This window comes from Centropristis striata, chromosome 20, assembly GCF_030273125.1.
Source record: "Centropristis striata isolate RG_2023a ecotype Rhode Island chromosome 20, C.striata_1.0, whole genome shotgun sequence".
Taxonomy (NCBI): Eukaryota; Metazoa; Chordata; class Actinopteri; order Perciformes; family Serranidae; genus Centropristis; species Centropristis striata.
Genome location: NC_081536.1, coordinates 32,422,311 through 32,438,247, shown reverse-complemented (window position 1 = coordinate 32,438,247; position 15,937 = coordinate 32,422,311). Strand labels below are relative to the sequence as shown.

At 40.1% G+C, this 15,937-nt stretch overlaps 1 protein-coding gene across 1 annotated transcript; it reads right to left on the bottom strand.

Moving 5' to 3' along the window:
• Positions 1-561: 561 nt before the first annotated feature.
• Positions 562-15,937, bottom strand: LOC131993745 (NLR family CARD domain-containing protein 3-like). The gene is made up of 11 exons (XM_059359753.1): positions 15,831-15,937; positions 11,571-11,650; positions 9,641-9,796; positions 7,527-7,688; positions 7,211-7,289; positions 6,840-7,056; positions 4,957-6,718; positions 4,686-4,859; positions 3,411-3,581; positions 3,064-3,110; positions 562-2,944 (listed from the first exon to the last, which is right to left on the bottom strand). Exons 2-11 carry the CDS (start codon positions 11,630-11,632, stop codon positions 2,397-2,399), a joined length of 3,378 nt encoding a protein of 1,125 aa, XP_059215736.1. The 5' UTR covers positions 11,633-11,650; positions 15,831-15,937; the 3' UTR covers positions 562-2,396.

Below are 15,937 nucleotides of genomic sequence, written 5' to 3'. Positions count from 1 at the left end.
AGCTGGAGGTTTTATTTTATTTTTTATTTTACAGTCTGGGACACGTATACAATCATCAATTATATTGATTTCATGTTTTGTATTTTCCCTTTGTGTCTTGTCCGATTTAAAGACAAATCAAAAATAAAATATTATACATTAACATTATTTTTTACTTTCAGAGTAATTAAAAAAAAATCAGTCATGACAATAACAACCAAAAAATAATTTATATTCACAATTTTAAACCTTTAAACTTAATGACACTGTTTTAAAATAAATTAATCAAAGAACGTCTAATTCATATAATTAAAATGTATACATTATATTTTTTATTTATTTATTTTTAATCCTGTGTTGTTGTTTTGTTGTTAAAAATAGAATCCTGTCACTTCACCTAAAGTTCTCTTGGTGTGTTTTCTGCAGGTTTTTAATGGAAGTTAAATTAAACGATTCATTTGGAACTCTTTAATTTAATTAGAAAATCTGTCAAATGTATAGATATGTCCATTCTGAAAACCATGGCAAAACTTAGTGAAAGTTGAAGGATTTTGTGTCTCTACAAAGTAAAACGGCAGCATGTATATTCCAAAAAGCATTTAATTAAAATTAAGCAAAACAAAACACACAATATATCAATATGGCATCTTTTGACCCTCCAAAAACCTGTCCCCATTGTCCAAAAACCTGTTCTTACTGTCCAAAAACCTGTACTTACTGTCTAAAAACCTGTCCTTATTTTCCAAAAACGGTCCACATTGTTCAAAAACCTGTCCTTACTGCCCAAAAACCTGTCCCCATTGTCCAAAAACTGTCCTTATTGTCAAAAAACCTGTCCCCATTGTCCAAAAACCTGTCCTTACGGTCTAAAAACCTGTCCTTACTGTCCAAAAACCTGTCCCTATTGCCTATTGTACAGATGTCAATTCTGAAAACCATGGCAAAACTTGGTGAAAGTTTAAAGATTCTGTGTCTCTACAAAGTAAAACGGCAGCATGTATATTCGTAAAAGCATTTCATTAAAATAAAGCAAAACAAAAACACATTTTAACAATGAAGCTCAAAACTTTTAATCATAACAATCATGAACACTGAAACAAGTCAAACACTGTTGCTGTGCTAAAGCCCAGGAACTCTTTGTTTGGAGAATCCACCACTAAAGAAAATGTTTGAAGTCTTTGCTGAGTGGTGTCCAGATTGGAGGAAACTGCAGCAGCTTGGTGCTAACATTAATCTTGTGGCAGGTGTTGTTTGAGCAGCTGCTTTTCGACGGGTTTACTCCAGATGATGGTGTGTTGCATGGAGAGCTGAGAGTCTTTCCTGTCAGTGGAGACAACATGAATCTACCCAGCATGCTTCACACATTGATGTGAAGGATCCTGGGGAACTGAGTTCAGTCTTCAGTGTTTTTGTGTCCAAAGAATGCTGCTGACTTAAACATGTGTGGCTGCTTACATTTCCAAATAAGGTCCAATTTAGTTTCACAAATGAAAAGAGTTTGTCTGTGGGGTTCAGTGTCCCTACACCCCCTCTTCACTTGATGTGTTACAGTACACATTGTTCCAGATCATTTATCATTTCATTCAGTTTGTAATCTGGGCAGTTAATTGGTTAACTAGCCTGACAAAGCAAAAACAGTTAAAAGTTACAATATAAAACCAGATAAATGGCAATAAAAGTAAAATAAAACCAGTGTTTCTCTGGCTGCGTCCACTCTGCAGGGCTTCAGGCTCACTTTGGGTTTTCTGGCTCAGATTGCCGTTTTTTGTTTGGCTGTTCATGTTATTTTCAAAATGTGGCCAAAGACCATCGCTGGTTAAAACAAACAAACTTCAGAAATGAAGCAAGCCTTTCGGCAATTTTGGACCACATATGTGGACATCAATCAATCAATCAAATCAAAATTACTTTATTCATGTTACTGTTCAAAAATGTCCTTGTCCAAAAATCCTGTCCTCATTGTCCAAACAAATCTGTCCTCATTGTAAAAAAATCTGTCATTATTGTCCAAAAGAACCTGTCATTATTGTTCAAACAAAACTGTCCTTGTTGTCCAAACAAAACTGTCCTAATTGTCAAAATAAAACTGTCCTAATTGTCAAAACAAAGCTGTCCTCATTGTCCAAAAAAATCTGTTCTTATTGCCCAATACTCTCTTCACTTATGGAACAAAAAACAGCAGACCTGTATCTGATTCAGGAGCGCTTATGAAAGAGGCCCAGGTCTGCCTGCAGTCTGAACGCCGCCCAACACTTTAACATCTGACTTTTACTGGAATCAGAATCACAAATTAAAATTTTTGCCTGCATGACTGCAACAAAGGTAAGGCTACTGTTTAAATGAGTAAATGAAGAGGGTCATTGTATCACGGCAACAGAAAAACATACTCATCCTCTTCATTCTGTTTCCTGTCCCTCTTACAGAGGACACAGAGACACTGAGGAACCAAACCAGTTACACCAGAACCCAAAGCCAGGATACAGAGGCTCGGTGAACGTGGTGTTGAAGGTGTGAATGTGGATCAGGGTGTCGGGGAAGACACTGTAGAAGGACAGAGTGCCGGCGGGACAGTCCACATACACTCCTAACCTGGGAGAGACAGAGGAGGAGGAGGACGCCGCGTGGAGGGACATCTCTCTGTTATTGTGCCTGTAAGCGTAACCGCCATCGAAGCAGTTCACGCTCCAGGACCGGTCGTTCCATCCAAACAGACAGTCTTTGCTGTCTCCTTTCCTGCCGAGTCCTTTGTAGGTCAGAGATATATCGAGGCCGCCGCTCCACTCGACCTCCCAGTAACAGCGTCCAGTCAGGCCAGTCGTGCACAGCAGCTGAGGCCAGTAGTCAAACCTGTCTGGATGGTCAGGGTACGACTGATCCTCCTCCACATGCGTCACCTTCCTGTTGTCGTCAGACAGTTTGATCTTTCCGTTCACTGTGTTTGTGTCGAATGTGAGTTCACATAAATCTGATGGAGAGAAAAAGACCCAGCAGCCATTATCAATCTGAGCATTTGTTGACACTTTGATGAAGACATCAGGGATTTGAATGTGTGACGTCACAGTTTGAAGATGGTTGAACACTTACACTTCCTCAGACCTGGTTTCAACCACTGGGCTCCAGCCGGCTCCAGCCTGAAAGCAGGAGGGGGTCAGAGCAGCATGGACACAACTTACATTACAGGATCCCAAAACTAGGAGCTAAAAAAGAGACTTAAAAAAGTCTATGGGTTTGACAACCAAAATCAAATCAGTTCATCCCTGAGTCAGGGTGGACATTTGTGCCAAATTTGAAAAAAAAAATCCTAAATGTATTCCTAAAATATGGCATTCATTGGGTGACCACCAGAATGTAATAAGGTCATCCTTGAGTCCAACCAAAATTTAAGTATTGATTGTTGGAGCTCTCTATCAGATTGACTGGTCTCTTCATACCTGAGAGTATTCAATCCCGTTTGTTGATCATCTCGTAAGGCAGCCAGCTTCTCTCCTGAGTCTCCTGGATGATTGTAGCTCAGGTCCAGCTCTCTCAAGTGGGAGGGGTTGGAGCTCAGAGCTGAGGCCAGAGAAGCACAGCCTTTCTCTGTGATCATGCAACCAGACAGCCTGCAAACACACAAAACAACTCACATATCACATGATCTGATCCGAGTGAGCTCATTACATGTTAAACTGAGGACAGACATTCAACATTTGTGTGAAGTTGACTGAAATAGCATATCAATTATGGAGTAATGGCTAAAAATGTGAACAGTTTATCCTTGAGTCCAAGTGGACATTTCTGCCAAAATTAAACAAATTTCTTAAATTTGTTGTTATGGTATGGCATTCATGAGGTCCCTGTGACCTTGACCTTTGACCATCAAAATTGAATTAGTTCCTCCTTGAGTCAAAGTGAACATGTTTGCCAAATTTTAACAAACTCACTCAAATAATTTCTGAAATATTTTTGCTTCACAAGAATGGGTCAGCCATAAGGTTACAATAAACTTGATGTTTGACCACCAAAATCGAATCAGTTCATCCTTAAACCAGTTTTGACATTTTTGCCAAATTTGAACAAATTCCCTAAATGTCTTAGAGAGACACTTCATCCTTGACTCCAAGTGGATATTTGTGCCAAATTTGGACAATTTCCCTAAAAGCATCTCTGATAAACAAGATTCACAAGAAGTTGGCTATGAGGATATAATGAACTTGACTCCTGGCCACCAAAATCTAATCAGTTCTTCATTGTGCTAAATTTGAACAAATTCCATAAATGTGTTCCTAAGGTATGGCAATCATAAGTTCTCATTGGACTTTGACCACCAAAATATAATCAGTTCATCCTTGAGTTGAATTGGACATGTTTGCCAAATTTGAACAAATTCCCTAAATATACTCCTAAGGTATGGGATTCATGAGTTCTCACTGGCCTTTGACCATCAACATTGAATTAGTACATCCTTGAGTCCAAGTGGGAATTTGTGCCAAATTTTAACAAACAATAGGCCAGCCATGGGGTTACAATGAACTAGACTTTTGACCACTAAAATCTAATCAGTTCATCATTGAGTCCAAATGTACATTTGTTGAACAAAGAGATATACTTCACAAGATTGGGACTGATGGACAACCTGACTTTGTAATGCGTCCAGTCATGGTTCCAACAGCAGTCTAGAAACTAAATAAAGACCGTACAGAGATGAGGGATCAAGCTAAATTTACCTGAGACATTTGAGAGTACATTGTTGGCTCTTCAGTCCATCAGACAGCCGCTCCACTCCTGAATCTTGCAGGTTGTTGTTACTCAGGTCCAGCTCTCTCAGACTGGAGGACTGGGAGCTGAGGACTGAAGACAGAGCTTCACAGCTTCTCTCTGACAGGTTACAGCCACTCAGCCTGAGGAGACAGCAAGAGGGGAAATATATGTAGTAAGTCAAGAATTACGTAGAGTATTTAAGTTATGGCACATGAATCCAACTACTTCTGCACTTACAGAGCGTTGTTGGAGGCTTTGACCACTGGCAGCAGCCTCAGAAGAGCCTCCTCTGAAGCAGAGTATTTCTTCAGGTCAAACACGTCCAGATCTGTTTCTGATGACAGTAAGATGAAGACCAGAGCTGACCACTGAGCAGGAGACAGTTTATCTGTGGAGAGACTTCCTGATCTCAGGGACTGTTGGATCTCCTCCACTAGAGAACGATCATTCAGTTCATTCAGACAGTGGAACAGGTTGATGCTTCTCTCTGCAGAGAGATCTTTGTTGATCTTCTCCTTGATGTACTGGACTGTTTCCTGATTGGTCTGTGAGCTACTTCCTGTCTGTGTCAGCAGACCTCTGAGGAGATTCTGATTGGTCTCCAGAGAAAGACCCAGGAGGAAGCGGAGGAACAAGTCCAGGTGTCCATTTGGACTCTGTAAGGCCTTGTCCACAGCACTCTGGTAGAGACGCGTCTCTGTTGGTTCCTCTGACATCAGATTGACTCCAGACTTGATGAAGGTCAGATGGACATGAAGAGCAGCCAGAAACTCCTGAACACTCAGATGGACGAAGCAGAACACCCTGTCCTGGTACAGTCCTCTCTCCTCTCTAAAGACCTGTGTGAACACTCCTGAGTACACTGACGCTGCTCTGATATCGAAGCCACATTCTGTCAGGTCTGAGTCATAGAAGATCATGTTTCCTTTCTGCAGCTGATCAAAAGCCAGTGTTCCCAGGGACTCAATCATCTTCCTGGTTTTTTTATTCCAGTGTGGATCCGTCCCAGATTTTCCATGATACTTGACGTTTTTCAGTTTGAACTGAACCACCAGGAAGTGGATGTACATCTCAGTCAGGGTCTTGGGCAGCTCTCCTCCCTCTCTAGTTTTCATCAGATCCAGAACTGTAGCGGAGATCCAGCAGAAGACTGGGATGTGGCACATGATGTGGAGGCTTCGTGATGCCTTGATGTGGGAGATGATTCTGCCGGCCTGCTCCTCATCTCTGAATCTCTTCCTGAAGTACTCCTCCTTCTGTGGGTCAGTGAACCCTCTGACCTCTGTCACCATGTCAACACAGTCAGCAGGGATCTGATTGGCTGCTGCAGGTCGTGTGGTTATCCAGAGGCGAGCAGAGGGAAGCAGTTTCCCCCTGATGAGGTTTGTCAGCAGCACAACCACTGAGGTGGACTCTGTGACATCAGTCAGGATCTCAGTGTTGTGGAAGTCCAGAGGAAGTCGACATTCATCCAGACCGTCAAAGATGAACACAACATGGAACTCTTCAAACCTGCAGATTCTTGCTTCTTTGGTTTCAGGAAAGAAGAGATGAACAAGTTCCACCAAGCTGAACTTTCTCTCTTTCAGCACATTCAGCTCTCTGAAAGTGAATGGAAATGTGAAGTGGATGTCCTGGTTGGTTTTGTCTTCAGCCCAGTCCAGAGTGAACTTCTGTGTTAAGACTGTTTTCCCAATGCCAGCCACTCCCTTTGTCAGCACTGTTCTGACTGGTTCATCTCTTCCAGGTGAGCCTTTGAAGATGTCTTCACACTTGATTGCTGTTTCTGGTCTGACTGGTTTCATGGATGCTGTTTCGATCTGTCTGACCTCATGTTCCTCATTGACCTCTGCAGTCCCTCCCTCTGTGATGTAGAGCTCTGTGTAGATCTGATTCAGAAGGGTTGGGTTTCCTGCTTTAGAGATCCCCTCAAACACACACTGGAACTTTTTCTGCAGGTTGGATTTAAGTTTTCTTTTGCAAACAACAAGCAGATGTCCTGAATGAACACAGAACAAAGAATATCAGCAAGTCAAAGAAAATATTTCAACCTATATAAATATATTTCAGTAAGTGCCCAATTCATCTATAATGTTAAATCTTTAGAGAGGTCTTCTTACGTGTGCTGTGCAGACGGTCAGCCAGCTCCTCCTGCTTCAGTCTCCTCAGGAAGTGCTGTGTGATTTTCAGAAAGGCCTCTCTGCTGTTCCTCGTTTGCTCTTCATCCTCCTGATCATCCCCCTGACTCTCAAAGTATTCTAGGTAATCGCAACTCAGAACCTTCTGGACCTTGTTCAGCTCGTTCTCCACAAAAGTGAAGATGTTTTGCCTCAGCGGCTGGAACAGAGTATGATTGGAATGACACAATCAAACTACATCACCAAACACCTGATTCATGTTGGACAAACTGACAATCCACTGGTCTAAACAGTGCAGCATGGAGAGGATTGTGAACAGAATAGATGTTAGAAAGTTTTTTAATTGAACAGACCATAAATATGGAGTCCAGGTGTATCTGATGCTGCTGGGCAGTCTGACCTCTGGGAACCCCTGGGCTGTCCTCGTCCACTCTGTGGAGGAATTATGAACAATTAGCTCACATTAAGTGTTCACACTGTGATGGCCCGCTCTTATTATTCAACCGTATCTGTATGGCATCATGGGCATCATGTTTTCTTAGTTCCTCCTGGGACCACCTCGGCCCAGTGTTTACAGTCTAAAAAAGCGAGGTCTGGTAAATACACTCTCTCGTGTACACAACTAACTTCTTTGTTTCAAATGCTCAGGTGTCACATTTAAGTTCTTACTGTCTATCAGCAGATTGAAGAAAAGCAATCGGATAATCCATGGACTGAGAACTCTTCTGGGAAACAAAGCTGAATTCAGATTCAGGTTCAGATTCAGGTCCAGATTCAGGTCCAGATTCAGGTCCAGGTCCAGGTTTAGGAGACTCCGGTGTCTGATGGAGCCTGCAAATGAAAACAGCATTTAAACATGTGCATGTAAATCTCTTCCTGATACTAACTACAAACAGTAATTGCCTTCTGTATTTCTTAAACTCAATAACAATCCAATATAAAAGTTCTGTTGTAATCTCGGCCTTTACAAAGAGTAATTGTTCAGCCTTTGTTGACATTTAGTTATTACGGATTTTCTTTTGAGGGGTCTTAATAAAAGGAACCCATCTGAATAAAAATGACATCCAGTAAAACAGCATCACCAACTTCTTTTTCTTCCACTTCTTCCGAGAGGCGGGTTCACGCTGGACAGGTCTTCAGATAATAAGGGTGTTTCCGCTACAGCCCAATACCCTGAATGAGGCAGGTCTCACTTGCCGAAACGCCCGTAGTTTGAATATGAGCCGTCCGGAGCGGTCTTTTGATGGGACTTTTATCGGCCCTGTAGAAGAGCAGGGACGTTTTTGTCCCCTGAAAAAAGCCTGGCTGCTGATTGAATAAAACGCGAAACAGGATGTGACATAGTACTCGACGGCACAACAACACGCGCCATTTGTAAAAGCCGGCAAAGCAGTGTTGCCAACTTAGCTACTTTGTTGTATATTTAGCTTTTTAAAGCTTTTTAGGTTTTTTAGACCCGCTTAGCGACTATTTTTCAAAAAAAGCGACTGGCAACAAATCCAACAACTTTTTCTGGTGTTATTAGTGACTTTTGGAGACTCGTTCTTACTCTTCTTAACGAGCCGCTGCTGCAGCAGTCTCTCCCAGCTGCAGCTGGAGCCGGAGGGGATGTTAACCCCTTAGCGTCCAGTCTGCAAATTGCTAATAGGCTAACAGTTAGCTCTGTAGCATTACAGTGTGTATGAGCTGCTGCTGCAGGAGGTGTTCACTTAGCGATCTCTGTTTGTTTACAACAAGCCCCGGACACTCAAATTCAATTCAGGATTGCTATGTTTATGATCAGCGTAGAAGCTGTGCATAATTAGCCATGCTGCTTTGTTTATGATCAGTTGCTGACGTTGTGCACAGTTATCGACGGCGGCCACAGTTGCATCTCCCGTGTTTAATCCGCTATAATGATCGTAAACCATACGTCGCCTCCGGAGTCTCACAAATCCATTTGGGGGCCTTTTTGTAATGGAGACACGCAGAGTGAGCGGACTTTTGAGAGGGCGTGGCCTAAGACTTTCCCGGTGGTCACTCTTCCCCCTAAAGGAAACACGGCTTATCACAGGTCTCCAGACTATCACAGGTCTGACAGCCATTCATGGTCTCTTTCACTCCTACGGGCAATGTAGAGTAACTAATCAAAACTGAGATGCATGTTTTTGGACTGTGGGAGGATCAAAAACCTTCACGACATGCAGCATGGAGAGAGACTTTTGGTAAGAAACTGAGACTGTTGGTATACCACTCGTCGCTGGCCGATGTATGAATGTTACATACAATAGTGTGCTATGTATTTTTCATGCTGTTTTGCCTCATTAATTTAATATAATAAATTGCACGGCATTAAAAATCCCATATAAATAAATGGGAGGTTGACATGAAGAGAACTCAAAAACAGCTCACTTTAACATAGAGAAATTATTTAAAGTTTAAATGGGTCACAAGACTCCTGCCTATATTGGGCCAAATGTGCATTTTGATAACTCACACGGTTTTAACAAAATTGCATTTAAAGTTTTGTGATATTTTTCAGAGTTTATAATGGGTGTGTATTCGGTGGAATGTTCAGAGCTAGAGTGGATGATGTCACACTCAGAGTAGAGAGAGGCTGGGAAGTTATCTGAAATCTTTTCAAACAACGTGTCATCCTTCCCACAACTTTTACTCTCTACAAATCCTTTCTAGGCCAGATTGTAGACAAAAAATCTGTGCTGGTCGCAGACATCCTACTCTAGAATCAGTTGGACTTACAGATTTGGCTCAGTGCGCCTCAATGTGTCCCATTTAGTTCTTACTGTCTATCAGCAGATTGTCCAAAAGCAATTGGAGGCTCCCTGGACTGAAAACTCTTCTGGGACACAAAGCTGAATTCAGATTCAGATTCAGGTTCAGGTCCAGGTTCAGGTTCAGGTCTAGGTCCAGGTTCAGGAGACTCTGGTGCCTGATGGAGCCTGAAAATGAAAACAGCATTTAAACATGGGCATGTAAATCTCTTCCTGATACTAACTACAAACACCAATTGCCCGCGGAATTTCTTACACTCAATTACAATCCAAGATAAAAGTTCTGTTGTAATTTCGGCCTTTACAAAGAGCCGTTGTTCAGTTTTTGTTGACATTGAGTTTATTACTGATTTTCTTTTGAGGGGTCTTAATAAAAGGAACCCATCTGAATATAATGACGTCCAGTAAAACAGCATCACCAACTGACTAACTTCTTCTTCCTCTCACGAGAGACGGGTCCACGCTGGACATATCTCCAGACTATCACAGGTCTGACAGACATTCATGCTCTCATTCACTCCTACGGGCAATTTAGAGTCACCAATCAAAGCTGAGATGCATGTTTTTGGACTGTGGGAGGATCAAAAACCTTCATGACATGCAGCATGGAGAGAGACTTTTGGTATACCACTCGTCGTTGGCTGATGTATGAATCTTACATAAGATAGTGTGCTTTGTATTTTTCATGCTGTTTTACCTCGTAATTTTCGTATTTTAAGTGAGTTAAAAATCCCATACAAATAAATGGGAGATTGACGTGGAAAACTAAAAAAACAGCTCACTTTGAAGCTGTGCCCATTTGCTATACTTTAACGTAGAGAAATGATTTTAAGTTTAAATGGGTCATAAGACTCCCGCCTATATTGGGCCAAATGTGTATTTTGATAACTCGCATGGTTTTAACAAAATCACATTTAAAGTTTTGTGATTTTTTTCAGAGTTTATAATGGTTGTGTATTGGGTGGAATGTTCAGAGCTAGAGAGGATGATGTCACACTCAGAGTGGAGAGAGGCTGGGAAGTTATCTGAAATCTTTTCAAACAACGTGTCCTCCTTCCCACAGCTTTCACTCTCAATAAATAATTTCTAGGCCAGATTGTAAAGAAATCCTGGTGGTCGCAGACATCCTACTCTGGAATCAGTCGGACTTACAGATTTGGCTCAGCGCGCCTCAATGTGACAGCAACTCCATCCAACTGTCCCATAGAGTTTAATGTTAACTAGGACCAGAAAATATCAAGAAGAAAGAGAAAATGACAGTTTTATAATTTACGATGTGGCTCACATTTTTTAAACTACAGACAGGAAACCTACACCAACATGTTCAGGAGACCCTTATCTTTCCGATGATGCCACTATTTTGTTGTTAGGACTCACAACTTTTGAAAACAGAGGAGTAGTTTGAGAGGTGCACTCTCCATTAAATTACCTTCTCAGCTGTGAGATAACAGCTGATAGTGTGTGTGCTGAAGTCATCACCATAGCAACCAGCCAGCATGATAACCCAGGCCTTCAAAACAAAAGCCCCACAAAGTAACCATATCCAATAGTTAAATGAAATAAAAAGCCTCAGAGGTCCCTATAGCTTAACAGGAAACCCAGAACAAGACTGTTTTTCAAAATAAAAGTGAGTAGATCTAATAGTTTAGTAAAATAAAAGCCCCACAAAGTCACTACATCTTGGTAGTTTAGTAGAATAAAAGCCTGAGAGGCAACTGTGTCTTAACAGGAAACCCACAACAACGAGTATTGTTGCAAACTAAAGAAATAAAATCTTAATAAAAAGTTGCAGACAGGACTGTATTGTGAAACTCCGGCACAAGGTCAAAAGTTCTGCAATAAATAAATAAATATTGATGCCCATCAGCTCCACTGACACAATACATCACGTTCATTTCACCAAAACATCAACACAGTGACTGTGTGGACAGGTCGGTCTCACCTGTGGGCTTCGGTCCGGTCGGTTTTAGAGGCTCCGCCCCCGGCGTCCTCACACTGATCCATCGCAGAGTCCACGTCAACCTGCTGGGAGAGCTCGCACTTTATTTCCCATCATTCCTGTCAGTCACATGACCAACACACAGAGCTCTGACTGCAGGAAACTTCTCATTCACCTCTATACGGAACACACTCCCCTGACTGTTCTACGGCTCTAAGCCTGACCAATTAAAACCTGCCTGAATATGATATATTTAATGTTCAAACTGATACCTTTTATGGTTTATTGTAAATATAAATATAGTTTATGAACCGAGGACACAAACTGTTGAACTACTCTTACTTTTTGGGGGGTTTAACCTCCAATAATACTGGTAAAATGTGTTTTCAAAGATCACAGACTTGGCTATTTACCATCTGAACCCTCTTTTATTTATTTTTTTTAAACCATCCAGCATTTATTATAGTAATAAGCTGTGAAAACAGACATTATACTCAGAGTTTGAACTTTCCGACGGTCCTTTTACGGATAATCGGTTATAAAAAGTGACCAAAACTTGTGTTAAATGTTGATATTTGTGTTAGAATCTCTTTATTCTCCATGTGTCATTTAAAATGAAGCGTTTGCACTAACCAGATCCTGTTAAAAACATTAAATTCTGCTCCTCAGAGACACTGTGAAGACATGATTGATTCTGATGAGACCAGCAGTCATGTGACAAATATTCACTGAGAATCTGTTTACACAGAGCAGAGAGGAGAGGGCAGGAGAGGCTGTTTACACAGAGCAGAGAGGAGAGGACAGGAGAGGCTGGAAACATGAAAATACTGAGAATATGTGGAGAAATTTGGTTTTATAACATTCAGGACACATTCATTTATCAGAGAAATTTGATTTCTGTCATTCTAACTGTTATTCTGCACAAAGACTGTTGAGTTGTTCTGATTGTGCTGATTCCACAGAGCTGCAGAAATGATAGATTATATAGATTTGATATAGATTGATATATTTTGTATAGTTTGTTGGCAGGAAACCCATCCTTCCATCTTGTCTCTGGACAGAGACAGTTTTGGTCTGTTCTGACTCCTTTTCCTGTGTACACCAATTCAAATGTTTGCGAGGGACTCTGGGATGTAATCAAAGGTTTGGGACGCACCCCGATGTTAATCTCTGATGAGCAGAAATGAACTGTTTCCTGTTTGTGAGTCACAGCTGTAACACAGTTTTCTCTGATAAATTATTGTTTTTAAATGTGAATAAAACATTTAAACCAGTTTTCAAAGTTTTATTTACAGTTTTATTTAATGTTCAAACTGATACCTTTTATGGTTTATTGTAAATATAAATATAGTTTATGAACCGAGGACACAAACTGTTGAAGTACTCTTACTTTTTGGGGGGTTTAACCTCCAATAATACTGGTAAAATGTGTTTTCAAAGATCACAGACTTGGCTATTTACCATCTGAACCCCCTTTTATTTATTTTTTTTAAACCATCCAGCGTTTATTATAGTAATAAGCTGTGAAAACAGACATTATACTCAGAGTTTGAACTTTCCGACGGTCCTTGTACGGATAATCGGTTATAAAAAGTGACCAAAACTTGTGTTAAATGTTGATATTTGTGTTAGAATCTCTTTATTCTCCATGTGTCATTTAAAATGAAGCGTTTGCACTAACCAGATCCTGTTAAAAACATTAAATTCTGCTCCTCAGAGACACTGTGAAGACATGATTGATTCTGATGAGACCAGCAGTCATGTGACAAATATTCACTGAGAATCTGTTTACACAGAGCAGAGAGGAGAGGGCAGGAGAGGCTGTTTACACAGAGCAGAGAGGAGAGGACAGGAGAGGCTGGAAACATGACAATACTGAGAATATGTGGAGAAATTTGGTTTTATAACATTCAGGACACATTCATTTATCAGAGAAATTTGATTTCTGTCATTCTAACTGTTATTCTGCACAAAGACTGTTGAGTTGTTCTGATTGTGCTGATTCCACAGAGCTGCAGAAATTATAGATTATATAGATATGATATAGATTGATATATTTTGTATAGTTTGTTGGCAGGAAACCCATCCTTCCATCTTGTCTCCGGACAGAGACAGTTTTGGTCTGTTCTGACTCCTTTTCCTGTGTACACCAATTCAAATGTTTGTGAGGGACTCTGGGATGTAATCAAAGGTTTGGGACGCACCCCGATGTTAATCTCTGATGAGCAGAAATGAACTGTTTCCTGTTTGTGAGTCACAGCTGTAACACAGTTTTCTCTGATAAATTATTGTTTTTAAATGTGAATAAAACATTTAAACCAGTTTTCACAGTTTTATTTACAGTTTTATTTAATGTTCAAACTGATACCTTTTATGGTTTATTGTAAATATAAATATAGTTTATGAACCGAGGACACAAACTGTTGAACTACTCTTACTTTTTGGGGGGTTTAACCTCCAATAATACTGGTAAAATGTGTTTTCAAAGATCACAGACTTGGCTATTTACCATCTGAACCCCCTTTTATTTATTTTTTTTAAACCATCCAGCGTTTATTATAGTAATAAGCTGTGAAAACAGACATTATACTCAGAGTTTGAACTTTCCGACGGTCCTTGTACGGATAATCGGTTATAAAAAGTGACCAAAACTTGTGTTAAATGTTGATATTTGTGTTAGAATCTCTTTATTCTCCATGTGTCATTTAAAATGAAGCGTTTGCACTAACCAGATCCTGTTAAAAACATTAAATTCTGCTCCTCAGAGACACTGTGAAGACATGATTGATTCTGATGAGACCAGCAGTCATGTGACAAATATTCACTGAGAATCTGTTTACACAGAGCAGAGAGGAGAGGGCAGGAGAGGCTGTTTACACAGAGCAGAGAGGAGAGGACAGGAGAGGCTGGAAACATGAAAATACTGAGAATATGTGGAGAAATTTGGTTTTATAACATTCAGGACACATTCATTTATCAGAGAAATTTGATTTCTGTCATTCTAACTGTTATTCTGCACAAAGACTGTTGAGTTGTTCTGATTGTGCTGATTCCACAGAGCTGCAGAAATTATAGATTATATAGATTTGATATAGATTGATATATTTTGTATAGTTTGTTGGCAGGAAACCCATCCTTCCATCTTGTCTCTGGACAGAGACAGTTTTGGTCTGTTCTGACTCCTTTTCCTGTGTACACCAATTCAAATGTTTGTGAGGGACTCTGGGATGTAATCAAAGGTTTGGGACGCACCCCGATGTTAATCTCTGATGAGCAGAAATGAACTGTTCCCTTTTTGTGAGTCACAGCTGTAACACAGTTTTCTCTGATAAATTATTGTTTTTAAATGTGAATAAAACATTTAAACCAGTTTTCACAGTTTTATTTACAGTTTCTTTCTACGATAAACGCTGGATGGATTTCTGTTGATCTTTGAAAAGAGAAAACAAAGTTTCTTCTCAGCTTCTTATCAGCTCACAGCTGCAGAACTTCAGCTCAAGGTTGTCTCTGTTTTCTTTCTGGGATTTATTTGATTTTTAGAGGACAAAGTGTCCCTTCCTAAAACTGCTAAAAAATATTAAATAATCATATTATTTTTTTACTTTCACTGAGTTAAATATTTTAACAACATCAGTCCTGATAATAAATAACAACTGTTTATTCTTTTACATAGTTTTAACCCTTTAAATGTCAGCTTATTTGCTGCTTTTAATGAAGGAAAAAGACAAAAAATAAAATAACGACTCGTCATGTTATATTAATTAAAGCAGTAAATTAAATGGTTTCAAAAAGCCAAGAACATTAAAATGCAAAACCCCCAAAAATAAATTTATTTATTTTTTTCCTCCTGAAATCTAGCAACAAAATATTCTTTCAGTTTCATAATTTTAACCCTTTAAATGTCAGTCAAAATTAATATTTTTTCATTAATTAATCAAATTAACATATGTGTTCAATAATAATTAATAGCCAAGTGTTCATGTCACTCAAAAAAATAAGCATCTGATTCAATTCAGGTTCTAGTCAAATCATTAAAAATCGTTTCACTCACAAAATAGGGGGCTCAAAAAATTCAGCACATCAGGAAGTCTGAAGGCTATCGGGTCGGCCGGCCCTGCCGATGAGGTGTCCCTTATTAGTATCTCAGGGAGTTGGCAACCCGAAGTGTAAACAGCTCACTGAAGTTTTAAAGCTTTAACTGGTTTTAAACTGAAACACAGAAACAAACAGTCCGACAACAGAGAGGAAACATGCAGCACAAACCTTCAGCCGGAGGAGAAGAGGAGGAGAAGAAGGAGAACAAACTGCGTCACAGCGAGCCACAATAGTATCTCTCTGCGGTCCCGGAGGCTGCAGATTCAGACCCGCAG

Coding starts and splice junctions, on each gene's coding strand:
- LOC131993745 (XM_059359753.1), bottom strand. CDS start 11,632: ATGGATCAGTGTGAGGACGCCGGGGGCGGAGCCTCTAAAACCGACCGG. Junction 7,290..7,526: donor CTTCAATCTGCTGATAGACA/GTAAGAACTTAA, acceptor ATTCCTCCACAG/AGTGGACGAGGACAGCCCAG. Junction 7,057..7,210: donor ACCTGGACTCCATATTTATG/GTCTGTTCAATT, acceptor ACTCTGTTCCAG/CCGCTGAGGCAAAACATCTT.